The 27,553-nt window shown below is 61.4% G+C and overlaps 2 protein-coding genes across 12 annotated transcripts; one reads left to right on the forward strand and one right to left on the reverse strand.

The window, feature by feature from the left end:
- On the forward strand, positions 1-3,778 carry CYP11A1 (cytochrome P450 family 11 subfamily A member 1). Of its 2 annotated transcripts, XM_083850614.1 has the most exons (9): positions 15-593; positions 769-924; positions 1,087-1,286; positions 1,601-1,804; positions 1,944-2,104; positions 2,176-2,342; positions 2,550-2,628; positions 2,805-2,996; positions 3,482-3,778. In XM_083850614.1, exons 1-9 carry the CDS (start codon positions 319-321, stop codon positions 3,602-3,604), a joined length of 1,557 nt encoding a protein of 518 aa, XP_083706740.1. In that variant the 5' UTR covers positions 15-318; the 3' UTR covers positions 3,605-3,778. The 2 variants fall into 2 exon arrangements, with proteins under 2 accessions (XP_083706741.1, XP_083706740.1); XM_083850615.1 differs by lacking the exon at positions 2,805-2,996 and having other exon boundaries at positions 1-593.
- CCDC33 (coiled-coil domain containing 33) lies at positions 2,909-27,544 on the reverse strand. 10 transcript variants are annotated; one of them, XM_083850601.1, is made up of 12 exons: positions 26,923-27,496; positions 26,425-26,849; positions 25,525-25,701; positions 6,878-6,939; positions 6,729-6,762; positions 5,334-5,529; positions 5,140-5,228; positions 4,894-5,025; positions 4,658-4,721; positions 4,309-4,505; positions 4,120-4,236; positions 3,750-3,887 (listed from the first exon to the last, which is right to left on the reverse strand). In XM_083850601.1, exons 1-12 carry the CDS (start codon positions 27,221-27,223, stop codon positions 3,825-3,827), a joined length of 1,857 nt encoding a protein of 618 aa, XP_083706727.1. In that variant the 5' UTR covers positions 27,224-27,496; the 3' UTR covers positions 3,750-3,824. The 10 variants fall into 10 exon arrangements, with proteins under 10 accessions (XP_083706723.1, XP_083706727.1, XP_083706725.1 ...); XM_083850599.1 differs by having other exon boundaries at positions 5,140-5,529; positions 26,923-27,498; XM_083850598.1 differs by having other exon boundaries at positions 4,894-5,228; positions 26,923-27,497.
- Between the last annotated feature and the right edge of the window lie 9 nt (positions 27,545-27,553).

The raw sequence follows: 27,553 nt of genomic DNA on the forward strand, positions 1-27,553 counted from the left end.
TTGGCGCGTTCCTTTTGATCATGCCTAGCCCTCTATAAGCCCATCCGAGCCTAGCAACTTCTTCTTAACCCTTGGTGCACCGCCGTATCAATCAGCTCCAGTTTATCACCGAACGTGTCACCCATACTCCAGTGGCTCTTGGGGCAGGACCGTGCTCCCCAGGTGCTGCCCCCAAAGCAAGCCCCCACCGTCCCAGCCCTTTTGGGGCATCTCGCCAGCACCCGGCCCCGTGACGCAGCAGGAGGCGTCTCCTCACCTTGAGCCTCGGCTGGGTGGGATAAGAGCGAGGTCACCCTCGCCGCCCGCTCGCCCGCTCCCATGCTCGCCCGGGCTGCGCCCAAACCGGGCGGCTTGCGGCCCCGCAGCCATGCCGGGGGCTGCCGCCGGGCTGGGGGGGTCCCTGTCCCCGGGGGGGTCCCCGGCCCATCGCACGGCCCCCCAGCCCCGGCCCTGGCGGCTCGTCCCTTCGAGCAGGTGCCGGGTGAGCGGCGGGGCGGCTGGCTCAACCTCTACCGCTTCTGGCAGGAGGGCGGCTTGCACAACGTGCACAACATCATGGCCCGCAAGTTCCAGCGCTTCGGGCCCATCTACAGGTGAGGATCCCGCCCCGATCCCGCTGCTTTGGGCCGGGACAGGAGGGTGCTAACGGGGCGCGTTCACCCCGACGCCACGGGGATGGGCAGGAGTGGGGCGTTCACCCGGGGAAGGGCTTTGGGTGGTTTTAGGGCAAAACCCCATTGTCTCCTTACCCCCCCCCCGTGGTGGCAGGGAGAAGCTGGGTGTCTACGAGAGCATCAACATCATCAGCCCCCGGGACGCGGCCACGCTCTTCAGGTCGGAGGGGATGATGCCCGAGCGCTTCAGCGTGCCCCCCTGGGTGGCTTACCGCGACTACCGCAACAAGCCCTACGGCGTGCTCCTCAAGTGAGTCCCCAAAAAACATGCCCCGGGGCCCCACCGCCCCCCGAGCCGTCCCTGGAGCTCGGGGCGGTGGGGAGCTGCCGCAGCAGGAGGGTGCTGGGGGTGTCGGATGGGGGCTCCCCCCCCGCCCTGTGCCGCTTGTGACCCCGCCGCCGTGTCCTGCAGGAAGGGGGAGGCTTGGCGCTCGGACCGCCTGACCCTGAACAAGGAGGTGCTGTCGCCGCAGGTGGTGGAGGGCTTCGTGCCCCTGCTGAGCGAGGTGGGCGAAGACTTCGTCCGGCGGGCACGGGCACAGGTCCAGAAGAGCGGCCGGGAGCGCTGGACGGCCGACTTCAGCCATGAGCTCTTCCGCTTCGCTCTGGAGTGTGAGCCCCCCCCCCCCCCCATATCTCTCCCGAATGCACATGGGACGGGTGGTGCAACGTGTCCTGCCCAGCTGCATCCTCAGAGCACCTCTTCCCCAAAGACTTACATTTTTAGGGCTGTCCTCTCTCCCACTCGGCAGCAAACCACCCGGCAGCTGCTGGCAAAGCAGCGGTTTATCAGCACCCACACTGCCAGGAGGCCGGGCCGGGCCCCATAGCCACGGAGACGCTGTGTCTGGCCACAGTGGAGGGTGGAGGGGCTGCGTTTGGGTCTTCCCCCATGCTGGGTGGGCTCACGGGTGCCGTGCTTGCAGCTGTGTGCCATGTGCTGTACGGGGAGCGGCTGGGGCTGCTGCAGGACTTTGTGGACCCCGAGGCGCAGCGCTTCATCGACGCCGTGACGCTGATGTTCCACACCACCTCACCCATGCTCTACCTGCCGCCCGCCCTGCTCCGCGGCCTCAACACCAGGACGTGGCGGGACCACGTCCACGCCTGGGACGCCATCTTCACCCAGGGTGAGCTCTCCTCCTCCCCCGGCGGCTCCCAAAGCCACCAGCACGGGGCAGTGATGTCCTCAGGTGCCACCTCTGATGCCCTGGTGGTGGCACCGGGACCACCCCGCACCACCCAGCACCGTGCCCCTATTTGCCCCAGCTGACAAATGCATCCAAAACGTCTACCGGGACCTGCGGCTGCAGCGCAAGAGCAGCAGGGAGTACATGGGCATCCTCTCCAGCCTCCTCCTGCAGGACAAGCTGCCCCTGGATGACATCAAGGCCAGCGTCACCGAGATGATGGCGGGCGGCGTGGACACGGTCAGGGGCAGGGCGCGGGGTGGCGGGGACAGGGTGGCAGTGGCGCTGAGCCCCGCTGTGCCCCGCTGCAGACCTCGGTGACGCTGCAGTGGGCCATGTTCGAGCTGGCGCGGTCCCCGGGCACCCAGGAGCAGCTGCGGACGGAGGTGCTGGCCGCCAAGCACAAGGTGGCGGGGGACAGGGTGAAGATGCTGAAGACCACCCCGCTGCTCAAGGCGGCCATCAAGGAGACGCTCAGGTAGCCGGGGGCCAGCCGCTGCCTCTCCCAGCGCCGCGGGGCACGGGGATGCAGCCAGCCCCTTCTCCTCCCCAAATCTCGGGGGGGAGCCGATGTGATGCTGGCGGGACCGGCATCCCGTAGGGCAGCCCCCTGGGATGCTATGCACAGAGGAGGAAGGAAGCTGTCCCCAAAAGCAGGTTTTCCCCCCCTTTTCCTGTCCCGCAGGCTGCACCCCGTGGCGGTGACGCTGCAGCGGTACACGGTGCAGGAGGTTGTCCTGCAGGACTACCGCATCCCCCCCAAGGTGAGCCCCGGGCCACAGGGTGGGAAGGGGGAACGGGACCGAAATGGGGCTTTCCTCCCCCCCATCTGCTTGTCCCCGAGCTCCGAGCACAGCTGGGAGCCCGCTGTGGGGTGCAGAAGGGGGACAGGATTGGGTTTAGCGGGGGCAGCTCCCCATGGGGCTGATCCTTCCCCCAGACACTGGTGCAGGTCGGTCTCTACGCCATGGGCCGGGACCCCGAGGTCTTCCCCAAGCCGGAGCAGTTCAGCCCCGAGCGCTGGCTGCTGCCGGGCTCCAAGCACTTCAAGGGGCTGAGCTTCGGGTTCGGGCCGCGGCAGTGCCTGGGGCGCCGCATCGCTGAGCTGGAGATGCAGCTCTTCCTCATGCACGTGAGCCTCAGGGCTTGGGGTGGTTTCGGAGGGTGTAGAATCATAAAATCTATGTTGGGAAAAGCTTTCCATCTAGGCTGGAAAAATCTTTCCATCTAGGTTGGAAAAGACCTTCAAGATGCCCCAAAAATCACCAAGTCCAACCATTAACATGACCTAATAAGTCCCATCACTAAACCTTGTCCCTTAGTGCCTCAACCCCATCCCTTAGTGCCTCAACCCCATCCCTTAGTGCCCCAACCCTGCCCCTTAGTGCCCCAACCCTGCCCCTTAGTGCCCCAACCCTGCCCCTTAGTGCCAAACCACGTCCCCCAGTGCCCCAACCCCATCCCTTGGTGCCCCAACCCCATCCCTTAGTGCCTCAACCCCGTCCCTTAGTGCCCCAACCCTGCCCCTTAGTTTTTCCCTGTGAGGGGCCGGGGAGGATGCTCTGGGCATTCCCATCCCCGCCGCCTCCCTCCTTCTCTTCCTTCCTCCCACCCCAGATCCTGGAGAACTTCAAGATCGAGACCAAGCGGGCGGTGGAAGTTGGGACCAAGTTCGACCTCATCCTCCTCCCCGACAAACCCATCTACCTGACGCTCCGGCCCCTGCAGTGCCCAGCGTGAGCAGGACACCTGGTGGCCCCCCTCCGGTCCCAGCCTGGGGACACCTCCAGCACCTCCAGCCCTGGCTCCAGCCCCACGGGATAAGGGGGGAAAGCTGCCCCCCTCCCCATATTGCTTCGCCTCTGTTTTGCTCTGTAATTTCTAAAAGCAGCAGGTCTTTGCCATGAGCATGAATTTCGCATCTCAGAGTGTCTCCGGCGTCCTGCCCCCTTAAGACCCCCTAGGGCAGGGGGTCCAGGGTCCGGGGTCTCCTCGGGGAGAAGGTGGAGCCTGGGGGTTGTTTCTGGTGGGAGATGCGAACACGTCTCGGGGGTCTGCCACCCCCGTGGGGTGCTTTAGGGAGAGGTGTGCAGCCGTGACGGGGAGGGCAGTGATACGGGGGTGCCAGTGACCCTTGGGGGCCACACTCCCACCTCCCTCCTGCCCCCAGTCCTGCAGGGAAACCGAGACATCCCCCCTGGCGTGGGGCTGGGCGGTGAGCCCCACGGGTGCCCCCGTGTCCCCAAGGTGCTCACCGAGGTGGGGACGTGGGGAGAGCGGGGGGCCGAGCCCCCAAAGCCGTGCTCCCGCTCCAGCAGCCGCATGCCCAGCTCCTGCTTCTCCCGTCCCCACCTCCTCGCCGCCTCCTCCAGCTGCGATGGACCGAAATTAGGCTGCTCCCCCCTTATCCCCTCCAAATCAGGGGGTGCTGGGGTGCTGCCCACCTGCCTCTCCATCACACGCCCGCGGGCTTGTGCCTCCTCCAGCCTGGCCAGCAGCGACAGCTTCTCCGTGCCACCAAAGATGTTCCGTGTGCCATGGGAGGCACGTGGGGCCATGGGGGGCGATGGGGGGCGGGGGAGCCTCGCCAGCTCCTCTCGCAGCCTGCGGTTCTCGGCCAGCAGCAGGGCGTGCAGGTCCCCTGCGTGGGGACAGGGGGTGAGGGGGACCCCCTGGGACGTGCCCTCCATCCCCCGTGCGAGAGGATGGGCGCCAGAGGGCTCTGGCCCCGTGGTTCCTATGGGGTGGGAGCAGCAGCAGGGGGTGGCCACCCCCAACCCCGCTCATACCTACCTGTTGGTTTCTCAGTGCTCATGGAGAGCCTGTCCTGCAGCACCCGCTCCATCACCTCGATGACCTGCGGGAGCAGCAGGGATGTCCCCATGTCCCCAGGGCAGGGGACAGCTCGTGGAGGGGTGGTGGTGGCCCTCACATCCCCTCTGTTGCCATCAGTTTGGCACCAGGTGGCTCTGAAGAGCCAAGAGGGGCTGGGCCCGCCTGTCCTTGCCCCCCAGCCCACCCCGACTCACCTTCTCCTGCTGCCTCACCATCTCCTCCAGGCCCTTAGTCCTGACCACCTGCTCCTGGCACCTCCTGAGGGCGGCTTGCTGCTGCCGGTGCGCTCGCTGGAGCAGCACCAGCTCCTTCTCCCGGTCATTCTTCTGGAGGGGAAGGAAGGGAAAAAAACCCCGAGGGCCTCTGCGCCATGCTCGGGGTGGTGGGGACCAACGCCCCCACCCCATCGCCATCCCGCCCGCGCCCACGAGTGCCGGTACCCGGATCAGCTCGTTCTGCAGCCGCTGCACGCAGTCCTTCAGCCGCCGCATCTCCATCGTGCCCGACACCAGCTCGCCCTTCAGGGTGGCTGCCAGAGCCCCACGCCACATCCTCAGCTTGCGGGACGCGGCTGGGGGACAGCGGGGTCCCCCGCAGAGGGGTGTCCCCTTTTCCGCCCTCCCTGACCACACACCCAGGCGGTCCAGGACCTCCTCCCTGGTCATCACGTCCACGTCCACGTCGGCGAGCAGAGCGCCGCCCGGCTCCTCGCGCCCGGCCAGCCTGCGCCGCAGGTGCCCGTTCTCCACCTCCAGGCTGGTGACGTGCCGGCGCAGGGACAGGAGGTCGCCCGCCATCCGCTTCAGCGCCAGGTGGTACCTGCTCACCTCCTGCCAGCCCGCAGCAGAGCCAGTGGCACCCCAGCACCGGCGGCACCCCACCACCGGCACGGGCTTCCCCTGGCACCCAGCCCCACGGAGCTGAGCTGAGGAGGTTTGTCCTGAGGGCCAGAGCCACCTCGGAGGGGCGCAGAAACATCCAGTCTTTCCCCTCTTGTAACCAACCCTCCATCTATCCATCCTTCTCTTCATCCATTCATCTATCCATCCATCCCTCCATCCATCCATCCATCCCTCTCTTCTCCCTCCCTCCCTCCCTCCTCCCACCCTTTCCTTCCCCATCTCTCCACCTCTCCCTTCTCCACACTTCCCTTCCCCAACTCCCCCCCCAGCCCCCCGCAGGCCCTCCTGCAGCCCCCACCTCTTCTCCCCTCCTCCTCCTGCCACCCCCAGGGGGGAAGCGACTCCCCGACACCCCTGGGGTGTGGCAGTGCCAGAGCTGGGCTTAACCTCCGGGGGGGCACACGGCCCCATCCGTGGGGGACACGCTGCCACCGGGGTTTATTTTAATGGACGGAGGTGCCTCGGTTTCCCCACGGAGCAGGCACTGGATCCAGAGCAGGGTTTTCCCTTTCCCCCTCCCTGGCCTCTTCCCGCGAGGACAAGGACGAGGACGAGGACGATGCAGCCGCGGCGGTGGGGGCAAGGGCACCCGCACAGCCCTGTTGGGGGGGGGGGGAACCCTCCCAAGGTCGGTGCTGCCTCTGGATGGACAGACAGCCGGGCACGGCTTCGGCTGGCCCAGAGCTGCTGAGCACCCCGAGCATTTCAGTCCTCCCAGCCTCAGCCCTGCCCGGTGTTTGCACATCCTTGAAACAGGGGGAGGAATATTTGATACGGGTGGATGCGAAGGTTTTTGGTGTGTTTTTTTTTTTGGGGGGAGGGCATATGGCCATGTGATGCTGGTGGGTGCCGAAAGGGAAATAATTCTTGGAGGGTTTGTCTCTCTGGAGGCAGAGAGGGCAGCTGAGCCTCCTGAATCCCTGCCAGAGCCCAGCCTTGGGGCCGGCCTTCGGGGGGGGTCCAGCAGCACCGCGTGGCCTTGGGGGGGGACGGATGCTGCCGGGGGGAGGAGGAGGAGGGAGAGGAGCGGCTCCATGCTTTGCTTGCAGCGGATCTGGGGGGAACACCCCCCCCCCCCCCCCAGGTTCGTGTCCCCTCGGGGCCACCGCTGCCCGCAGCGCACTCACCCGCTGCTGGAGGTCCCTGGGGACATCCTGGGACCTGCGGGGCAGAGAGCAGAGGGACCCCCTTGGGTGGCGTGGGGAGAAAGGGAGCAAGGAGGAGACCACCCCAGGGGACACCTGTGGAAACGGGGGTGTCCCCGAGCCCCCCGTACCTCTGCGGCATCCCGGGCAGGACGCTGTCAGCCGGCGGCAGGGCCACGGCGTCCCGGCGGGGCTGTGAGGGGACACCAGAGCCAGGGGTCGGCGGCTGCACCGCGGAGCCACGCACGTGTGGCAACAAAGGCAGGGGTGGCGGCGACCCTGGCCCCGTGCTGTCCTCATCATGGGGACCTGGGGGTGCCCCCGAGGGGCTCGAAGCAGCCGGAGCAGAGCCCTGCAGCATCCTCTGCTGTCACCACAACACAAGCCTGCTCTTAGCAACCCGGGCTGGGCTCCCTCCCACTGCTGGGCAGCAGAAATCAAGGTTTTGTCCTCAAAACCTCTGGCTCTGCTGCTTCCCGAGCGGGGCAGAGCTGCCCCGTCCCCCTGACAGCCCCCCCAAAGCCACCGAAGTCCTTGTCCCCGGCCCGCCCCTGCCTTATCTCCCGCTCCCAGGCAGTCTGGTGGCAGGTCCCGCAGCAGCTCCTCGCTGGTGGCACCTCATTTCCATGCCTTGGATCTCGGCTCGTGGCTTTCAAACACTCCATTAACTTCTGAGCCCCCGCGGCCGCTCAGATCCGTGGGCTGAGCGACGCCGGCTCGGAGCTGGTGCGGAGCAGAGGTGCCCAAATCCGCTGGGAAATACCCTGCTCCCACCCCGCTTTCATCCCCGGGGAGGGTGTGAAGCCGTGCTCCCCACCTCAGCCCTCTTTTGGGGTCCCCACACGTCCCCAGCTGTGGGGACATCCAGCGAGGGGCTCGAGCACCCCACCCGCTGCGCCCCCCACGCCCACGTCCCCCCCGGTCGCTGTTAGGGAACAAAGAGCCCGGTGTTGGTCGATGGAGACCCCCAGCGCTCATCCCGGGATATGAATTTTTCATCACGGAACCGGTAGGAAGCACGCAATTATCCTCTCCATCAATAATGCACGGGGACAGGGACCAGACACCCAGCCCCAGCCTCCTGCCTCGGAGCACCTCCCCGCCCTGCCAACACCCATTTGCCCCTATTTTTGCCCCAAAAGCCTCTGCTTGTCCCAGCACCACCCCAGCGATGGGGACGGGGGTGCAGGAGGGAAGGGGCTGCCCAAAATGCTCCCCAAAATGAAGCTGGGACCCTCCAGGGAGGGCAGAGTTAAGGGTATTTGCACTCCCCTTCCCCTATACCCGCTTTCGAACGTCTCTACATACATCCCTCCTTCCTGCAGGGCTCCGGGATGAAAGGCTGCGCATCCACATCTGAAACCGCAGCAGCTTTGAAACTCCTGCTGATTTTTATTTTATTTTTTTTTATTTTTTTATTTTTTTCCCCGTCATTTACAATCCTCTGAAGCTTTCCCTGCCTGGCGAGCCGTTCCACACACGGCTCCGCAGCCTTTCATCCGCCCCGACGAGACGCCCCCCTCCTTCCCCTATTTGCTTAGGCCAAGTTTTGTGATTTTTTTCTTTTTTTTCTCTCCCTTTTTTTTTATTTACTTAACAAATTGCTAGGAGACACTTTGATGTCTCTCATCTGCTGGCATCGATTCAGCCGATCGCATCCGTCGCTCCTTCTCCCCCGTGCCCGGGGGGGCTGCAGGCTGAGGATGCTCCGACTCGTCCCGTTGTGAGCACCGAGGTGTTTGAGGCCCCGGCAGCGGCCTCCCACCCCCCCGCCCCAATAAATACATCCCCGGACAAGTGCTAAGCCCAATTCCGCCATTGTCCCGACGATGGGATAAGCGCAGATTTGCTTATCAGAGCAAAATTGCTGCAGCGGCTTAGGAAGATCAGAGGGGGAAAAATCCCCCCATTTCCCTTCTTTTTGGTGTCGGAAGCTCCTGAAGCCTCCAGGAGGGGGTCGCTGCCTGCCCCTGCGCTCGGAGCCCTGCCTCAGTTTCCCCACTGCGAGGGACAGGTCGCTCTGGGATGTGTGTGGGCGACTTTTTGTGGCTGCATCTGATTAAACCCGGGCTGACCTCCCTTCCCACGCACCGGGCTGGGGGGGGGGGAATCGGGCAGAGCATCGCTATTCAATTTGGGAGTTAATTGGATTGTATCGGAGGGCGTTTAATCTGAGCTGAGCCCCATTTAACAGAGACGTCGGCTCCACGCTCCCGCCTGCTCCGGCCAGATAAGGCTGGGGGGAGCAGCGAGCCCCCCCGGCTCCTGCCCGTGAGCGGCTGTGCTTTCATCCCCCCCCAAAATAAAGAAATCCCCGGCCAGGAGGAGCGCGGAGGCTCCCCCAGCAGCTGGGGGTGGAAGGAGGTGCACGCTTTGCAAGTGCCTCCAAAGCTTTTGTGCCCCCCGGGCTTCCCAAAGCCGGTGCCTGAGGGACAAACCCCAAACCCCAAACCCCAAACGCAAACCCCGACCCCAAAGCCGAGGCTCCCCATCCCTTTGGGCCGGGCGTTGCAGAGCCCTGCCCTCAGCCTCGCTGCAGCCATTTGTTTCACCGTTTGCTCGCCCATCGACTGCATTTGCCGACAGAACTCAGCAGGGAGCATCAATCCATCAACACCCCCAGCGCGGAGCCGTTCTGCTGGGTTTTTATTTATTTATTTTTATTATTTTCCCGGTTCTCTGCCGTTCACAGAGAGGCCGCTGGGTGGCACTCGGGGTGCGGCTGCACAAGGAGGAGCTGGGGGGGCCAGGGCAGCATCCTCAAATCCTCCCCCCTTGCAGCATCCTCACCCCTCGCAGCATCCTTTCGCCTTGCAGCATCCTCACCCCTTGCAGCATCCTCACCCTTTGCATCTTCTTCACCCCTCGCAGCATCCTTTCGCCTTGCAGCATCCTCACCCCTTGCAGCATCCTCACCCTTTGCATCTTCTTCACCCCTCGCAGCATCCTTTCGCCTTGCAGCATCCTCACCCCTTGCAGCACCCTTCTCCCCTGCAGCACCCTTTCCTCTTGCAGCACCCTCACCCCCCGCAGCACCCTGACCCCTCTCAGCACCCGCCCCTTTGTGGGCACCAGCCCCCAGGAGGGGCCGCAGAAAGGTCTGCAGAAATCGCGGAGCTACGGGGGGCAGGAGGGCAGAAAGCAAGCCTGGCCAACTAAGCAAATGTTGGTAGAGGTTGGAGAAAACTCCCCCTAATCGTTAAGTGCTGCCCGTAAATTATTCATCGACTGGGAAGAGAGGCACAAATCTATTCAGCGAGAGGGCAGGAGGCTAGGAAAACACTGCCCTGCTTTGTAAACCCTGAGCCGTGCACGGGGCTCTGCTGCCTGCACGGGACCGTGGTCCTCCCCGGGACGCGCCTCGCTTTGCTTTCCTCTCCCCTGCTTTTAATTAAGGCATTAACGCAAAAACCCACAGCGAGAGCCCCAAAAGCAGGCTGTGCTGCTCGGGTTTGATCACTGGCAGCCGAGGCAGGGAAGTGACAGTGCTGTGATCAGCGGGGACCACGCCGTCGGGGCTGTCATGTCCCTGCCACCCACGGCACGCACGCACCATTAGTAGGGTGTCAGCCCCCATCGGCGGCGCTGTCAGGAGATGGGTGCAAGCCCCGCAGTGCTTTGGAGCGTCCAATTTCCCCTCCCTGCACTCCTCACCCCGTTTATGTTGGGTTTGCTCGAGCCTCCGCACGCTGCCTGGGCTTTATTGCAGCTCCCCATTAGGCTGGGCGCGAAGCAGCCGTCGCAGGCACGGGAAGGGAAGCAATAAAGCTCAGTGGGTCGGAGGAAAAAAATAAATAGCTTTGCTTTCTTTTTATCTTATATTTCTTCTTTATTGCTAATTTTTCGTCCCGCTGCTCAAACTCAATTGCAGCATCCCCATCCCCTACAACACCCCCATCCCCTGCAGCACCCCCATCCCTTGCAGCACCCTCGCCCCCTTGCAGAAAGCGAGGGCGAGAGGATGGTGTCGACCCCAGGCCAGGAGTTTTGGCTGCCACCAGCTACCACAGCATTAACAAGTGGGGTACCCGCACCCTGATTTGCCCCGAGCATCACCCCCTGGCCCCAGCCCCTTTGCTCTGCGCCCAGCCATCGTGCGCCCCGCGCCTTCCTCACCCCGCTATTTAATAAGCAGAGTCGAGGTTTAACGACCTGTTATTTTTAAAGCCAGCTGGCTGGAGTACAGGAAGATATTAGCACCGTGAGGGCTGGTTTTGCATTCGCCCCACAGCTCCATTTATCAATACAAAGGGCTTGGAGGAGGAGAGCAGCTGCTTTTTTTTTTTTTTTTTCCCTCTGCAGCCGAAAAGTACGAGACGGAGGTGCCTGGGGTCTAAAACCTAATGCAGCGGTAATAGGGGAGAATTTGCTAAATGGATTCGGGATGGAGCGATTAGATCGGATCTGGGGCGTGCATGCAGCTGCCACGGGGCTCATCCTGCGAGAGGAGGGAGCTGGGCTGAGCCCCCCCTTTGCATGCCCCCTGTCCCCTCTCCAAGTGCCGGGGAGGTGCTGTGCTCCCGGGGCTTTGCAAGGAGAGCTTTGGGCTGAGCAGAGGAGGATGCCTGCTGCATGCTGTGCACTGACGCCCTATAGAAAGCCCCGGGAGGGGTGGAAATCACCGGGTCCTGCTGGCACAGAGGGATGGTAAAAGTCACTCTGCGGCCAGCTCTGCTCCCATCTCTGGTGGAGCCTGGGGCAGCAGAGCATCTCCGAGCCAGACGCTGCCAGCAGCCCTAATGTGATTTCCCTGCCCTCATTTCCCGCGCCCTGCTCCCGCCAGCCTGGCTTTTATGGACTGGCCTCTAATCTGGTTAGGGGGGAAGTCGCAGCTAATGGAAGAAGCGATGGAGCCCATGCTGCCCTCACCAGGGCGGGTTTGGGGATGGGGTCACCGCTGTGTCCCCCAGCAAGGAGCAGGTTGGGGTGGCTGGGAGCTGGCATCTGGTGGCATCTTGGTGACCGTGACCCCCCCAAATTGCTCTTCCCACCTTGATGTTGTCTCTGAGATGAGCAATCAGGCTCCGAATGGATGCACGGCGCGAGCAGCGGCGCAGCGTCCCTCTCCCCATCCTTCTCCACGCCTGCCCCCGGCCCCACAAAAGCTCCATCCAGCATCAAAAGCACGGAGCACCAAAGACGCCCCAAAAGAGACGGGATCATGCAAAATGCAACAGTTTATGCTCTGCCTGCAATTACCGGGGCCGGCGTCCAGCTGCTGCCCAGCCCTCGCCCGCCGGAGCCGGAGCGGGAGCGCACGTGCTCCTAATTCAATTAGCGCTGCCCTGAACGCTCCCTGGGGGCCGGCGGGCGGAAAGCAACCAATTCCCCTTAACGAAGACATTTGCTGCCTCCGCGTGCCTTTCCCCATCCCGCTCATTAGGGCGCAAGAAGGGGAGAGAGTGGGCGCAGGCGACTGACGGCTGTCGCTCAAAGCCCTGCCGGCGATCACGCCTGCAGAAGTCAAGGGGAGCTGTTGGCGGCTCAGAAATGCAACTCCCCCCCAAATTATAAATAAATATATAGATTTTTTTAGGGTCTGGTGGCTGGGCTGGCACAGGAACAATTTACACCACGGCGCCGTGACAATTTACACCAGGCACCGATCTGCTCCTGTTTTTAAATGGCAGCAATTACATAAATTAAGGCTGGTTAAGCAGCGGCGCATCCAGCCTGTTGATTTTGCTTCACCTGGAAAAAAAACAGCGCTAGCTTTTCCTTTTTCCTTCCTTTTTTTTTTCTTCCCCCTGACATTTGTAGCGTTGTGTAGGACTAGTCCATGCCCCAAGGGTCCCGAGTGCAGAATTAACGCCCCGAGCAAGGTGAGGCTGTGCCGAACGGCAGCACAAGCCATCGCTGATTCATGCGCAGCTAATAAGCAGGGGTGGTTAATAAATAGAGGTGATTAATAAATAGGGGTGATTAATAAATAGGGGTTAATAATAAGTAGGGTTCATTGACAAACATGGGTGATTAATTAATCCGCTAGGGATGAGGAGATCTCCGACGCGCGTCCTCCGATCCTTGGCGGACGCTGTGCATTGCTGGGGACCCGCTGCACACACGAGGGCTGAATCCTGCTCATGTTTGTCACCGCTCTGTGTTGGCTCCTGTGTGGTCAAGCTCGTCTGTGCTGGGCACGGCAACAAATTCAGGATGGAAAAAGAAAAAAGGCAGGGAAAACAAGAGCCAGGCATTGCGCCACAAGCCGTACGGAGCCGGCTTCATTTTCCACTGCGAGAGTTTTCTACCAACAGACATTAATTTGCCAAAACGCGAGCGTTTTGCTGAAGCCTTTGATTTCTTTGTCTCTGATCAAAGTCTTTTGTTCTCATTTGCGCTCCAAAGAGGGAGCGGGGAGAAGGCAGAGGCGCCGGGCGCGCATCTCACTGCCTCATCCCTCTGGTGGGTGCGAGCATCCAAAACCCAGCTCAGGGCAGCCCCGGGAGCATTCCCAGGCCGTGCGCCGGGATGTGCAGATGGCCCAGGGTTTATTTAGCTCCTGCTTAGTATAAAAAGCCCAGGCAATCTGGATTTCAGCTCTCCGAGCCCACGGCTCTCCTGCTTTTTGTTTCCTCTCCTGGCTCTTACATGTATTAAGGAAGGTTTGGGGGGGGGGGGGGGAAGAGAAGGGAGAGGATGGGGAAGAGGAGGGAAAAAAAAAATTACAGCTCCCAGATCAAAACAATAATCAGCTAAATGAATTCCGCAGCATTTTCCCGCATGACTGCGAGTGATAATTTAGTGCAGCAGCCAGCTGGAAGCAAAAGGATTAATTCTGCACTTAGTGACACCCATGTGAATAATTCATCAGACGCAGACCCCTTTCTGCTGACCCCCCCCGGGCAATCGCTCCAAAGCCCCCCCCTGGCCCACAGCATCGCTCCCCGGGGAGGGGGCAATGAAATCACCAGAGCTGTCCCAAATTAACTTTATGGATATTATTATTTTTTTTTGCGAAGGGGAGGATTTGGGGCTGGCTGCTGCAATTCGATTGATCGGTCGGGGCCGAGGGCAAGTGGGGTTTCCCCCCCTCCCCAGCCAAAGATGAAAAGCTGCCGAATTCCCTCCCCGCTGTGACATCCCCGGGGACCACAAATGGTGAAGGATGAGGCCAGCGGGAAATCCGTCACCGCCTCGAACCAGCCCGTCCCTTCTCCACCCGCTGCGGGGAACACTTGTGATGAACACAGGGAGCTTTGGGAGGGCTGGAAACAGCATCAGTCCATCACCGCCCGCTCCTTCATCCTCGCAGAGCCGTGCCAAGGGGTTCCCCAAACCCTCTCCACGGGGCTGGGTCCATGCGTGGCACCGGGATGCTCCGGGACAGCCGCAGGCACGGTGCCAGGGCGTCAGAGCCGATGCGCTGATGTGGGCAGACAGCTTGTCACAGCCACCGCCCCTGCCAGGGGCTGGCTGCACGGGTGGTGAGGATGAGGAGCAAGGAGCCTTCGTCCTCCCTGGCAAGGCCTTCAAAGGATTGGCACGAGCAGAGGTGGCTGAGGAGGGTGGACAAATCTTTGCGGCGCAGCTAACACATGGCTGGTGGCCGGCCGGGCAGGGAAGGGTTAACCAAATGGGGACGCTCCCCCCTTGGCTTCTCCCGACCCCCCCCTAAATACAGAGGTGTCAGGCTGCTGAAGGTGAACTCATTGTCTGCAGACGCTGATGGGAAGGGACAGGCGCGGTGACACGCTGGGCGGCCGGGAGCGCCGAGCGCCATTAGCTTGCGCGGGGAAACCATTAACCTCCGGGGCTCTCGAGCCCGGATCCGGCCTGGGATGAAGATCCCATCGCACATGGGTGTGGGGAGGAGGAGGAAGAGGAGGGAGAAGCCTGATGGCTGGGTTTAATCGCCCCGTGCTAGCAGAGCCAGCGCTTGGCACCTGCTCGCCCCGCTGCCGGCACCTTCGAGCCCCCCAAACCCCATCTCTGCCCCCAAATCCCGCACAGGAATGAGCCAGGCGGGGCAACAACACAACAATTATTGTAATGAATGAAACGCATGAGTGGGTTTTATGGGAATCTGCAGCCTCGCGGGCATCTTGGCACTGGGCCGGCCTCCCCTAAGTGATATTTTATTTATGGGCTCCCCGGACGTGTTGATGCCGCACGTTTCACTCCAGACGCAGACGAAACACAACGCACGGGCTGCAGAGAGAGAGGCAGAAAAGCCCGTGTGCCCCGTGGACGTTCCCAAACGCCCAGGACCAGCTCCATCCATCGCTCCCCGGTTGCCCTGGCAACTGCTTTTTGGGAGATGTGCGTGGCCGGCTCGCCCCGTGGTACCCAGCCTGGCGCGTGCGGCGGGGAGCAGAGAGTCCCCGCCTTGGCCCATCAAGTGCCAACTGATAATTAAAGCTCACCGTCCCCCCGAGCCTTCGCGGGGAAGATCAATATAACAAAGCCGCCTGCTTCGGCAGTTAAATATTTCATCGCCCCCCAGCTCTGGGGAAGAAGGAGGGAAGGAGGGAATTCATTTCTGCCGGGCAGGGCAAGGCGGAGGCAGGGTTTTGGGAAGCTTTGAGGGACTTTGCTGGGTCTCAACTCTGCCAGAAAAGTCCGTGGGAGGTGCTGGGGCTCTCGAGGAGCCCCCAGGACCATGGCAAGGAAGAATCTGGCCCCGGGAACACCGCCCTGCCCCATGGCCCCGAGGCTCCGGCACATCTCCAGCCCTCGGCTGGAAGCAAGGAGGCAGCCGACTGCTCTGCCCCCACCGCTCGCTCCACAAGTTGACAAGCACGAGAGGAGCCTTTTATCAAAAAAAAGGAGCTGATGGAAGGCAAAACCGCCCTCTCTTTATGCTGCCATCAAGGCCTTCCCTTCCCCCAGCTTAATGCGAGGCACGAGCCTTAACTCCTGCTTGGCCAACCCGGGGATGCTGCGGGGCGTGCGCGAAGCCCCGTCCCCAAATCCAAGCCGTAGCCACAGGCAGTGGCTTACCCTCCTCGATGGAAGAGCTGGTCCGGGAGCCACAGCACTGGTCCCAACATCTGGGAACATCTGGGGGGAGCCCAGGGTCTCCCTGTTGTCCCCACATCCCTGCTGATGAAGAAGGATGGTGGGATTTGGGATGCTCAGCCCTGATGCCATCTCGTGGGATGCCACCGAGGACCTACGGGCACGAGGATGTGCAGGTGGCCTCCAGCTCACCCTGTACTGGTCTTACTGGGAGGGAAGGGGAGGTGAAGCAGGCTGGTGGGTGGGAAGGAAAAGGAGCTGTGCATCAGGGCGCCCACCCCAAATCCCACCTGGCAGGCTCCTTTGGGAGGAATGAGCACCGACCCCTGGCAATGCTCGAGGGGGGGCACGAGACGCGGGCAGCCCAATCCCGCCGAGCCCCCCACGCCCTGGTTTGCTTTGTAAGCAGCCCCTTTTATCCAAAAGGCTATTCCAGACTCCAGAGGCTAATTATCCAGCAGTATTGATGAAGGGACAGGGAGGAGGCTGCAGGGAAAGGAGAGGGGAGATTGAATGTTAACGACCGCCGTCATTAAAGCCAGCACATAACGAGTCTGAGCAATAATTACAGCAGCATTGGGGGCTGCAGCCCTGGGTCATTTTCATTTGTGCTGCTTATGGCCTACGTGCCACGAGGGCACGTCTTCCCCATCAAGGCTGCTCTGGGGCAATTCCTCATGCTTTTAGCACTGGCACAGCTTTTAGGGGGCCTCGGCGCTGCCCTGGGAGCTCCAAGACCCGAGTCCTGCTGCCTGGTGACACTTGGTGCCCTCAAACCCTCTCCACACAGCAGCAGCAGGCTGTGGCACGGTGTCAGAGAAGGTGACACAAAAGCCCTGCTGATGGGACACGGTGATGAGAAGGTGTCTGGCGGTGGCTCCTCTGGGCAGGTGTCCTCGAGGGAAGGGAGGCCACGTGGCTCTCGGGAGAGGTCAGCTTTGGAAGCATGGGAACGCCCCAAGATCCTCAGTCATCTCCATCACAGCCCTCGCACCTCTTCTCTCCCCCATCTAGAAGCAGCTTAGCTTGAAGATCCCAAAGGATATGATGAAGCAGGGCATGGTCCCACCACCCCCAAAGCCACCAGAGCACAGGGAAGCCCCAGGCAGCCCCAAGCCTGCGCCCCTGGGAGCTGGATCCCCTGGATTTGGTGTTAAGGAGATGGCAGAGGTTCTTCAGGGAGTGTAGGCAGGATGGGGGGATGTTCTGTGCTCACAAGACCTCCGTCCCCTCGTGTTGCTGGAGACATGGGTTTGGTGGCCCCTCACCTGCCCCATGGCTGCAAGGGACATGTTCCATGTCCCCTGTGCTTCTGGTGCTGTCCCCTTCCCTTCTGGGGTGGGTGAAGCCCACCCATGGGACGTGGAGCTGAGCTGGGCACCCCGGGCAGGTGGGATTAGCACTGGGCTGGAGGAAAAGTGGCTGTCGAGTAACGAGCTCTGTGGGGGATTGCTGGGCCCGCAATGTGCTTGGGGTCCCAATGAAGCCAGACACGGGCTGGTGATGGGAGGAGGAAGAGGAGGAGGAGGAGGGAGAGAACCGCCCGCTCCGGGCCCCCTTCATTATAGACTTGCTTAAGGATGAGAGCATTGAAGAGCTGTGAAGTGGAGGGGGAGAAAAAGAAAAAAAAAAACCAGCACGGCAGTGTGCAGCACGCGGGGATGTGCTTCGGAACGGAAAGAATGGGCTGGGGGCAGCGGGCAGGCTGCAGAGCGGGAGCTTTGGTGGCTGCTCCCCGCCCCAGCGCCAGGCTGGGCGCATTCAGCGGCGACCTTGAGGCTCTTCTCCCCCCGCCAGGCACAGAACGAAGCAGCACGAGGGCTTTTCACCCCACAGCCTGCCTTGATGGGAAGGAGAAGCCTTCCCAAGCTTTGTGCTGCTAATTGCACGCGCACCTGCCTCCAGCAAACCAAGGTCATCCGGCATTACTGCGGGCCGGCAGCGATTTATTCGCGTGCGCACGTGGGCGAGACGGACTCATAGCATCCCTGCAAGTGGGGAGCACCCCAGGGATGAGCCAAACCCATCGGGATGCTGCCCACCGAGGGCTGGTGCCAGAGGGATCGCTCCCATCCGGCTCCTGAATACTGGGGGGTGATGCTGGGGGGTCCGGGCGGGCTCGGGGTGGTCCCCACCTCCCAGCAGCTCCCCGCCTGCTCCTTCCCGTCCGGAAAAACCCACCTCTGAGTGGCGGCACGCTACTCTCCTTGGAAAGCAGGCACCCTGCAAAACAATAACCGATTCCCTTCTGCCTTGCGTCCCTCACTATGGTTACTAAAAGGCCCCTCATGTGTCCTGCATCCCGAATGCCCCCTCCCCTCCATCACTCCCCCGTTTCCATGGCGATGCGGTGATGGAGCGGCACCAGCACGCGCGGGGAGATGCAGCCACCGCGCGCCACCCTCGCGCTGCCGTTTAGGATATTGATGTTTAAAGCTCCCGAGATTATCTGGGGGTAATTGGTTTATGGAAATGGAGACAACTCCTGCCGCGGAGTTCCTCGGGGCGGGTGGAGGGGGGAGATGGGGCGCCAGAGGGGCTGCGCTGCTCATGGTCTCTACCTTGGAAAACACCCGGCAAGCAACAGTTTGCCTGGGGAGCTCTGAGAGCTCTCTCCAGACTTTCGCAGCCCTGGCTGCTGCTTTCCCCACGTGGACAAGCCCGGGTCCCAGCACTGCGTCCCCACTGGGTGCTTGCAGGGGCGTTGCCATGGGGAGGTGCCACAGAAAACCACAGTTCTGCCTGCAGCTGCCTCCTGCCCCTCGCCCTTTTCTGCTCCTGCAAGGGCGCCTCCTGCCCCAGCACGAGTGGGGCCGCCTCTTCCCCACCCGACCAAAGCCCGGCCGGCTAATTGAGTCCCCTGGCACATGCATAATGCAGCGCTGCTTGCCCGGGCATCTTGTTTTATTTATTAAAACACTCTTTTATTTATTATGATATCATTCCGAAGCCCACGCGGCACTGCCCGATGGCTGCTTTGACATCATTTCAGACTTTGGGCGCTCTGCACGCTGCTTCCTAGTGCCCCGTGCGTTGTTTTGTGCCTCAGCAAGAGGCCCTGCACCGAGCATCCCTCGGAGGGGCCGCGCTTCACTATGGAGTTTTCCCTTGGAAAACACAGCGTCCTCCCGTAGGGAGCCCCCTTCCTTGCATTACCCCACTGCACAGGGGGAGAAGCGATCCCGGCGGGTGATGAAGGCAATTGCTCCCCACATCTCAGCCCTCCTGCCAGCTCCCCAGCCCCTTTTTTTCCACTTTTGGGGGGCTGGATCTGTGCATATGGTCTGCTAAACTGCAGGCACGTCCCCGTTGCCATTCCTGGTCCCCAGGACATCTGCCCACCGCAGCACCCCAGCCTGTCCCCAGGCCCCCCACCTCCCCAGATTGCATGTCACCATTTCTAGGGACGCGGCAGGAATTGGGATTCCAGCCCAATCCATGGCGAAGGGGAGAAGCCAGGCGCTCGCCCCCCCTTCCCCATCTCATTAATTCGCACCAGCTGATGTGATAAGGCGCAGAGGGGCCGCAAGCTGCTCCTCGTGGCGGGGGGACCATCCCTGCGCCCATCACACCCTGTGCATGTGAGAGACGGCGCCGGCCCCCCTGTGTCGCCCCCCACCACCATCCATTGCTTGTAAGGCACTCGAACGTTCACCTCCGCCCCGCGGGCTGCTCACAGCCTCTGCGTGCAAATCCCCGCCGACATGCGGCTGTGCCTCCCGAGTCCTTAATGAGGGGCTGCCTCCTCCTAAGCCTTCCCCGTGTCCCCCCCCCGCTGCGACCACCCCGCTGCAGGGGCTCGGGGCTGGTGACGGTGGCACGGGATGGATGGGGTCTGTCCAGAGCAAAGGGGGGAGCAACCTCCTGGGGACCCCGGGGGGCTGCAGAGCTCATTGCTGGGGTAGAGATAACCTTTTTTCCCTACAAATTTGCTCTTTTTGCTCATCAGATCTGCTGGGACACAGGGCTGTGCTCATCACTGCCCCAGACCTCCGCAGCCTGACTCCTTCCCAAGGCATTTCCTAAAAGCACCACTTGAAAGGAAGGAATGGGGGGTGTAGAAGTGCATAAATGTCATTGTAAAGGAAAAGAGTGATTTTTTTTTCCCATCCCAAGGATGGCTAAATGGCAGGAGAGAGCGGGGGAGCATGGTGGCAGGGTGAGGCAGCAGTGAGGATGAAGGCTGGCGGCAAGTTTCCAGCCCAGTATCTCCCACTGCGAGCATCGAAGCCTCTCCTGGGAACAGGGCACTATTGCTGGATAACCCCAAATACCCCCCCAGACCCAAGCCAGAGCGATGGAAAACGACCTCCTGGCTTTGCCTTTAACTGCCCAGAGCGCTCCCAGTACCCTGGATGCGGGAGAGCATCAGCCCCCGCGGCCGTGGGGCCAAAATCAGAGAGAAAACAAGGGGGAAAACTGGGACCTGACCTCCTTCTTGTGCCCTAATCTTCTTCTTGTGCCCTAATTCACATCAGCCATGACGTGGATTAGGCTAGGCTTGGCGTCCCACAGCACACAGCTCCAGGTCGGTGTTTTTTGGGCCGTGTTCCCAGGTTTTCCCGTTCCCTTTTCCCTCCCAGACAGCAGCAGCAGGTTTCGTGGTGCACATCCCTGCCGCCGCCGCTTGTGTTTACATTTCCCTGAACAAAACGAGTAGATTTTACCGCTAGCAACGGCCGCGGGGTGATAATTAGCAATGGGTTTTAATAGTAAATTCACAAATGGCAAAGCTAAGGAAAACCCAGCACGAGAACAAAACATTTCAAAAATAGCAGGCGTGAACCATGCCAGGCTTCGCAAACAGCTCGCAGGCAAAACCCCAAAACCCTCGGCAGAGCTGTGATTATCCACCCCAAAAACCCACGGCCACCGCTCCCAGGCGGGAGGAACTCAGCATCCCAGGGTGTCTTGCTTCTTTTTCAGCTCTCCTGACGGGGGACAAAACTTGTCCCAGCCATCCAAGCGCGCTCGTGCTGTGGTTTGCAACCTGTGGCTCCTGGAACCGGAGAATAAAAGTCCCCGCGTCCCCAAGGGGCTTGGAAAGAGGATTAAGGGGCTGATGCGTTACACAGGAGGCTGCAGACTGGAGGAGAAGGAGTGTGTGCCTGCGATGTGACGTTCCTGCGGGGTCCCAGCCTTGTTCTCCTGTTAAATGGCGGCCGGGTCTGGCCGGGAGCACCGCCGGCGATTTACGAGTGGCTGTTGGGGAGGCGGCAGCTTTATCTGCCTCCAGAGACTCCATAAAATGATAGTGGGCTCCGCCGGTGAAGATGGACTGGGGCTGGTGTGAGTTTTCCTCCCCGATGGCTCCCTAGGCTCCGTTCAAGCCTCTGCGTGCCAGCAAGCCGAGAGGTAAAGCGCCGTTTGCTTTACCCCAGCAGCATGGGTAATTTAACGGGGTTTGGGCTCTGCAACTGGGGTCTGGGCTGCAGGGCCGTGGCACCACAAAACCACCGCTTCGCAACCTTTGTCCCCCACCCCCTTGGCCCGGAGGGACGCGGAGGAGCACATTTGGGCTCGGTGACCGTGGTGCCACCCGTCCCTGGGAGAGCCTCTGCCCTTCCTCGCTTCCTGCAGCCCCCCGCGCTGCAGCTAATCACGTTTGGGGCTGGGAAATCTCATTTGAGGCTCTATTAATGCAGCGCTGGCATGGCACAGGCCCCGGCCTGTCTCCGCTGAGCAAAGCGAGGAAAGCAATCCAGCCAGGGAAAGGCAGCTCCCGGAACGAGCTCGGGGGGAGCCGGACAAATGCAATTACCCCCGGGAGGAAGACGAAAGAGGCATCTTCTTCCTCCCCCCAACAGGAGGGTATCCCCAGCCCCACAGAAGCGCCGGCAGAGGAAGGAAAGCCGAGCCAAAGGAAGCCAGCGCTGTTTTATTCATGGCTTGGTGCCGCTTTCCAGGCGAGGTGTCGCCTCCAGGGGACCCTGAGGGTGCTCATTAGAGATCACACGGCGGGTTTGGGGCACCCCAGTCCTCCCACCAACAGCCCTTTCCGAGGACAATTCCTGCCCCAGGCTGGGCATCCCTTGGGGTGAAAATGTGCCGAATTCATTTCGGTTCCATTTATGCAGTAAAACTCCCAATTCACCTGTCAAATAATTAAATGGGCCGGCAGCCCAGCTCTCCCGTCGTCTGCTCCATTAGGGGAGTTTTACACTTTCTATATTTGTCAGCGGCACGCGTGCAATTTCCTTCCCCCCGCCTTTTAAAATGGAGCAATTTTCTCTTTTTAACCCCATTTGCTTTTCTCATAAAGGCAGCTATCTGACACTTAAAGGGACATGATTACTGAAATTGCAGGAATTAAAGCTCGCTCCTGTGCGTCGATCCGAGGCGCTTCCTCCGAGCACCCGAAGAGTTTGCGCTTTGAGACGAGCAAATCAAGAACCCATCTTCTCCACCTGAGCCCCCGCCTTCCATTTCTTTGCTCCATTTTAGCTAAGAAACCATGAATTGCTGCTCTTCACCGGCCCATTTCTATCAGATGCCAGACCTTATCCCATCCCCATGAGCGTGAGCAGGATGCTTAGACCAAGAACTGCGTCCCAACAGCCTCAGCACCCCGATGGGTCCGTTTCTTATCATTTAGGAACGTGTTTGCATCAGTGAAAAAAGACCTCTGCCATGCTCTGAGGCCCATTTTGGGTAGGGGTGCCGGTCCCCAGCACCCTGCAGGGCTCTCAGAGCAGGAGATGCTGCCCCAACCCCAAGCCCTGCAGCACCCCAAGCTTGGGGTAAACAATTTATTTGCCTTCACAGGGAGAAACCATCACATGGGTGGGACTGAAACACCGTCTGCCATCTGCAGAGGGTGAAGGTGAGGCGAGGAGAGTGGCTCGATGCGGTGTCACCCGGCCTCGTGTCCCCTCCCAGCCCCCCCGCCAGGAGCAGGATGCCGAGCTGCCGGAGGAGCCCTGCGAAGCCCCCGAGGAACCCGTCACGGGCTGACAGCCTCTCAAAGGCCAACAAATTGCTCACCAGCGCGGCGTTATTCATCACCCTGCTGGCAAAGTTTGTTTTTTCAGCCTCATTGGCTTTCCAGTGAATGGAGGCAGCTCACGGCTCTTTTCCCCCCGGCCCGGTGCTGGGACGACCCTCGCTGTCACCACGATGAGTGGCAGGAGGTGGCCAGGGCACAGACAGGAGACGCACGCCATCCATCACCCGCTAACAGAGAGCTCAGCCCCGGCGAGGCGACGACACCAGCTTTTATCCGGCAGGAAAGCTTTTATATCCATCGCTCACCCAGCGAGACCGGGCACATGGCCTGTGACTCCGAAACGTGGCAATTGTGGCCCAAAAGCAGCTCCCAGCCCATCCCCAGGGTTGTTGCACAGCCAGAGGGCTCAGCCAGGGTCATGGACATGTCTGTGCCTAATACCCGTGTTTTTGTCCCATTTTGCAGACCCCTTGAAGCTCCGTGAGCTGCCCTTGCATGGGGTGGATGTGGTGCGCTCACTCTGGGAAGCATCACACCTTCGCACGCTGCGTCCTGCCCAGACGTTGCAGCCCCTGGTCAACAGGAGCGGCGAAGCTGGAGTGCGAGCCGTGCAGAAAGCCCTTTGTTTGGGGGAGGAAAGTTCCCCGTGCCCTGACAGCAACAGACTGCTGCAGCCTGGCTGCCAGCTGCTCCGGGGAGGCTGGAAACAAACCACCAGCCACGGGCTTGCACCCAGCTCCGGCTGCCAAGGAGACCTCCGAAAGCCGGCTGCCCCCCTCAGCGCACACGTGGACCTGCAGGGAGGGAGGCAGGATGGTTCCCCCAGCACGGGACCAGCTCCTGCTCCCCCCGGGGTCTGCTGCAAAGCCCTTGGGAGCCTGGCCCCATCCCAGCCGGCTGGGGACGGCATCTCTGGGGATGGTGCTGAGGGGGTCATCCTCGCCCACCCGCGATGCTGAGAGCTCGCCCGTGGCACGTTACCGGCTTGCTGGGTGCCGTGCTCGAGCCCGGGGAAAATTAGGGAGCCATCTGACCCTGCGACGTGCTCGAGGTGTTTGAACAGGCAGCAGAGCCTCCTGCTTCGTGCCGGGGAATACATTAGCCGCAGGTTGCGGTGAGATGAGCAAATCGTTATCCCTGTGCCGTGGCCTTTCGAGGGGAGCTCAGCACCCATCCATCACCCCAGCATCCCGCAGATGAGATGCTTGGCACGGTGTGGAGGAGCAGATCTCCCACCGGGGCGAGCCCACGTGTCCTTCCCATTTAGGAAAGCGAACGGGATCGAGGTTACAGCCCAGCACCCAGCTCGCACCCTCTGCCCTCGATCCGGCCTCCGGAGGTGTTGCCAGCTGCCTGAGCATCACCCACAAACCCTATATCCATCACGGCCACCAGCCTGGTCCCACCTCTGTTTAACCCTCTGAGACCCCCCCATATGGAGCAGGACTTTTTGGGACTCTGGGTCCAGCAGCAGCCCTGGAATGGGGTCCCTGCACCCCAAGACCTGCAGGTTCCTCTCCATGACAAGGACCCCAGCAATGCCCCCTCCTTGCACCCCCTGACTCCCTTCTGCCCAAACCACTCAGCCCTATGCATGGGTTTCTCCTCGGCTAGGGCACCTGGGGGCAGGCAGGGCACTAAAGATGCTCTCAAGGGGAAACTGAGGCACGAGACGAGGTCGCTGCCCTACCTCTGGAACAAGCAGAGGACTGCGGGATCCCCTCCATCCCCTGCCGGGAGTTAACATACTCCTGCCTCCCAGCTTTCAATTTTTAAATAAACCCCATCCCCGCAAATACTTCCAGGCTGACATCAGCAGCAGGTGATTTATCACCGCCGGAGCTCAGAGCTCGCTGCATTCCCCCCGGGGGCCCAGGAGCCAGGGGGGAAATTGCCTTTGCTGATGCTTCGCGCCCCTGCCCTGCCCCAGCCCACTCCCACCCCTATCGATCACCGCTGCCTTTTCACCACTCAGCAGAATTTCCTTCCAGATATTTGCTGACCGAAGTCAATTGAGCCTCACTAATTATCATTTCTGGTACGTTTTTGGTTAATTGGGGCCTCGAAAATTCAAGGAGAGCCCCAAGGCAGTGCAGGGAGAGGGGCTGTAACGCACAGAGAGGTGTCCCTGGGGCAGCCTCAGGATGGGGAGCAGGGGACTGGAAAGCGAACAGAGGCCCGAGGATCAGAGGAACAGAGCCCCGTCTGTGGTCCTGAGCCTTCCCAATAAATGTTTTCACAGGTGTGAGACACCTCTGAGAGCGGGCGAGGCAGCGGCTTCACCACCTCACCACCGGGGTGGTGCGGAAACGGAGCCCCTCAGGGAGGACTTGTCTTTTCTCCTTTATTTGCACAGCTTTGGACACGGTGACGCAGGGCGAGGCGCAGCCTCTGGGTTTGTTAATCCTGACAGTTCGCCCTGCAGCTTCGGGTTTGAGCTGGAAAACGAAGTAGCTAAGATTTATCAGCCCCAGATGCCAGCAGCTGGTAGTTTGAAGGGCTTCGGTGCCCGGGTGACACCATGCCTGGGTGACACCATGCCTGGGTGACACCATGCCCGGGTGACACCATGCCCGGGTGACACCATGCCCACGGGGCTGCATTTTCTTGCTAAAAATGTCAAGTTTGGTGCCCCGTTCCCCCATCCCCATGCTGAGGCTGGGGTCCTCGTGCCCACGAGTGGAGCTGGGGACAGGACCCCCAGGGGTGGCCACGTCCCATCGGCAGCTCCAGCTGCACGAGCACGCAAAGCTCTGCTAGAAAGCTCTCGGTGACCATAAGGTGTCAAAAGAGCACCCGCAGCCCCAGCACCCCTCCCCACCAGGTCACCGCAGGCACCAGGACGGCATCTCCTCCAGCTCCTGCACTAACCTGCGCTGCCCACGGGGTCAGATCCAGGCTGGATCCTGGCGAGGAGAGGCGGAAACTGCCGCAGCTCAGCGGTGGCACCGAGGAAGAGGAGGAGGAAGAGGAGGAGGAGGGGTGCTCGCCTGCTGAGTCACCCGGGAGCTCTGGGGAGGAGCTGAGCACAGGGTCAGCCTGCGGCATCTGCGGATGAGGAGTGGGGTTGGGAGGGGAGCAGCACACCCCCCGTATGTCCCCCCATCTAACCCGTGGGCTCAGGACCTCACCCTTCAGGAGCAGAGCTTTTGCTAGACATTAAAAAGCTCTAGGAACAGCCACGGTCACCCCAGAGCCAACACTTTTACATTAGCAGATTATCCCCATGCCTCCCCGTGGCCCAAACTACCTTATAAAAATAACAATGATAAAAAAAATAACTTTGTGCAATAAATTCCTCCTATTCACAAGTTTTTCTGGAGCCCCCAGCTGCGCCTAATGTGGACCAGGTGCTCGCAGCCCTTAAAAAGAGCGGGGCAGGGCAGGGCAGGGTGCTGCTGGTGGGTGCTGCTTCCATGGGGATTGCTGGGGGGCTGCCCAGGCAGGTGAGGAGGATTTAGGGTGGGTTATGGGGTTGTTCTGGAGGGCCTGATCAAGCAGGTGAGGAGGGTTTGGGGTGGGTTATGGGGCTGTGCTGGAGGTGAGAGCCCTGCTGTAGGTTTTGTGCTGGATGGCAGATGCTCAGCACCGTGCTGGGTGGGAAATAGGGTGCTGTGGGCTGAGCTGGGCAATATCCCCTAAAGAGCCTGCTCCTGTAGGTCTGAGCACTGCCTGGCTGCAGGACTGGGGGATTGGCTTTTGGGGGGCTGCCACCAACCCCCCCACCCAAGTGGGACCCCCCGGCCCCCAAATTGCCCCCAGCTCCCCTACCTCTGTGGGCAGCGAGTGGTAAGCGGACTCAGGCGTGCGGAGGGGGACTTCAGGGGACAGCACTGCTGGGGACGTGGGTGCTGAGGCTGGGTCCCCCTCCTGCTGTCCCCTCTCCTGGCTGGGGGCTGACAGCGGTGGGAGCCTTGCTGCGAGTGGCCGGTGCTCGTGCAGGGAGGCGATGAAGGCCAGGCGGCCGCAGTGCATGGCCGGCTGCTCGCTGCCCACCCGCAGCAGAGCCGCCACCGCACTGCAGTGGTACCAGTCCTCATCCCGCCCGGCCGGGGGCTTCGTGCGAGGCTGGGGGGGCCGGGGGTAGATGGCAAAGAAGGCTTCACCCACCCTCCTCTTCCTCGCCTGGCTCTCAGGTGAGCGCAGGGCTTCGATGCGCAGCCGCACGTCGTGGTTCTTGTCGTTCTTGCAGAAACCTGCAGGGTCAAACCTCGCTTAGCAGGGGGACACCTCTGCCATCAGCCCATCCTCGTGGCACCCAGCCATCACCTCTGGGCAGCGTGAAGGTGAATTTCCTCCGCTGGAAGGAGCACACCTCGTCCAGGTGGCTCTGCTCCACCGTGTCGGTGGTGCCGGTGCTGGCGGGGATGGCGTCGCCTCCGCCGATGCGCAGCAGGACGCTGGCCGTGGGGCCGCGCAGCAGCGGGTTCTCCACGCTGAGCCGCAGGGCATAGCGGCCCCGATGGTTGAACTGAGCCCCCAGCACCTCAAACTCAAAGTCCAGGGTCTTCTCCTCGGCCTTCAGCCCCCAGCGCTGCAGGCTGGGGGGGATGCGGGGCTCCTCGGCCATGGGGGGACCTCCCGACAGCGGAGACCTGGAGCGAGCCCTGGGGCTTGTTTGAGAGCTGAGCAGGCTCTGCTGGCACTTCTCACCTCTTTCCAACTGGAAAGTACCTGGGGGGGCTCCGGATACATGTAGGCTTCACATCTCTGCCGGCAGCTTTCAAAGGCAGGGAAAAAAGGGAAGAAATCCCTGAGCTTGGAGCTGAGCGTCGGTGCTGCAGGGAGGTGCTGGGAGCTCCCCTCTCCTGCCCCATGCCGGGACAGAGGGCTCTGAACTCGGTTTGTTTGCAGGGAAACCAGGTAACTGCAGGAGGAGCAGTGGCTGCCTTCCAGCAAG

The sequence above is a fragment of the Anser anser genome (assembly GCF_964211835.1).
Source record: "Anser anser genome assembly, chromosome: 10".
NCBI lineage: Eukaryota > Metazoa > Chordata > Aves > Anseriformes > Anatidae > Anser > Anser anser.

What these genes read in the sequence shown, in the direction of transcription:
- CYP11A1 (XM_083850614.1), top strand. Translation starts at nt 319, where the DNA reads ATGCTCGCCCGGGCTGCGCCCAAACCGGGCGGCTTGCGGCCCCGCAGC. An exon ending in CGCTTCGGGCCCATCTACAG is followed by an intron (nt 594 to 768) that starts GTGAGGATCCCG and finishes CCGTGGTGGCAG; the next exon opens with GGAGAAGCTGGGTGTCTACG. An exon ending in ACTACCGCATCCCCCCCAAG is followed by an intron (nt 2,629 to 2,804) that starts GTGAGCCCCGGG and finishes TCCTTCCCCCAG; the next exon opens with ACACTGGTGCAGGTCGGTCT.
- CCDC33 (XM_083850595.1), bottom strand. Translation starts at nt 27,223, where the DNA reads ATGGCCGAGGAGCCCCGCATCCCCCCCAGCCTGCAGCGCTGGGGGCTG. An exon ending in CCAGGGACCTCCAGCAGCGG is followed by an intron (nt 5,530 to 6,728) that starts GTGAGTGCGCTG and finishes GCGGGCTGGCAG; the next exon opens with GAGGTGAGCAGGTACCACCT. An exon ending in GGCGTGTGATGGAGAGGCAG is followed by an intron (nt 4,237 to 4,308) that starts GTGGGCAGCACC and finishes GGTCCATCGCAG; the next exon opens with CTGGAGGAGGCGGCGAGGAG.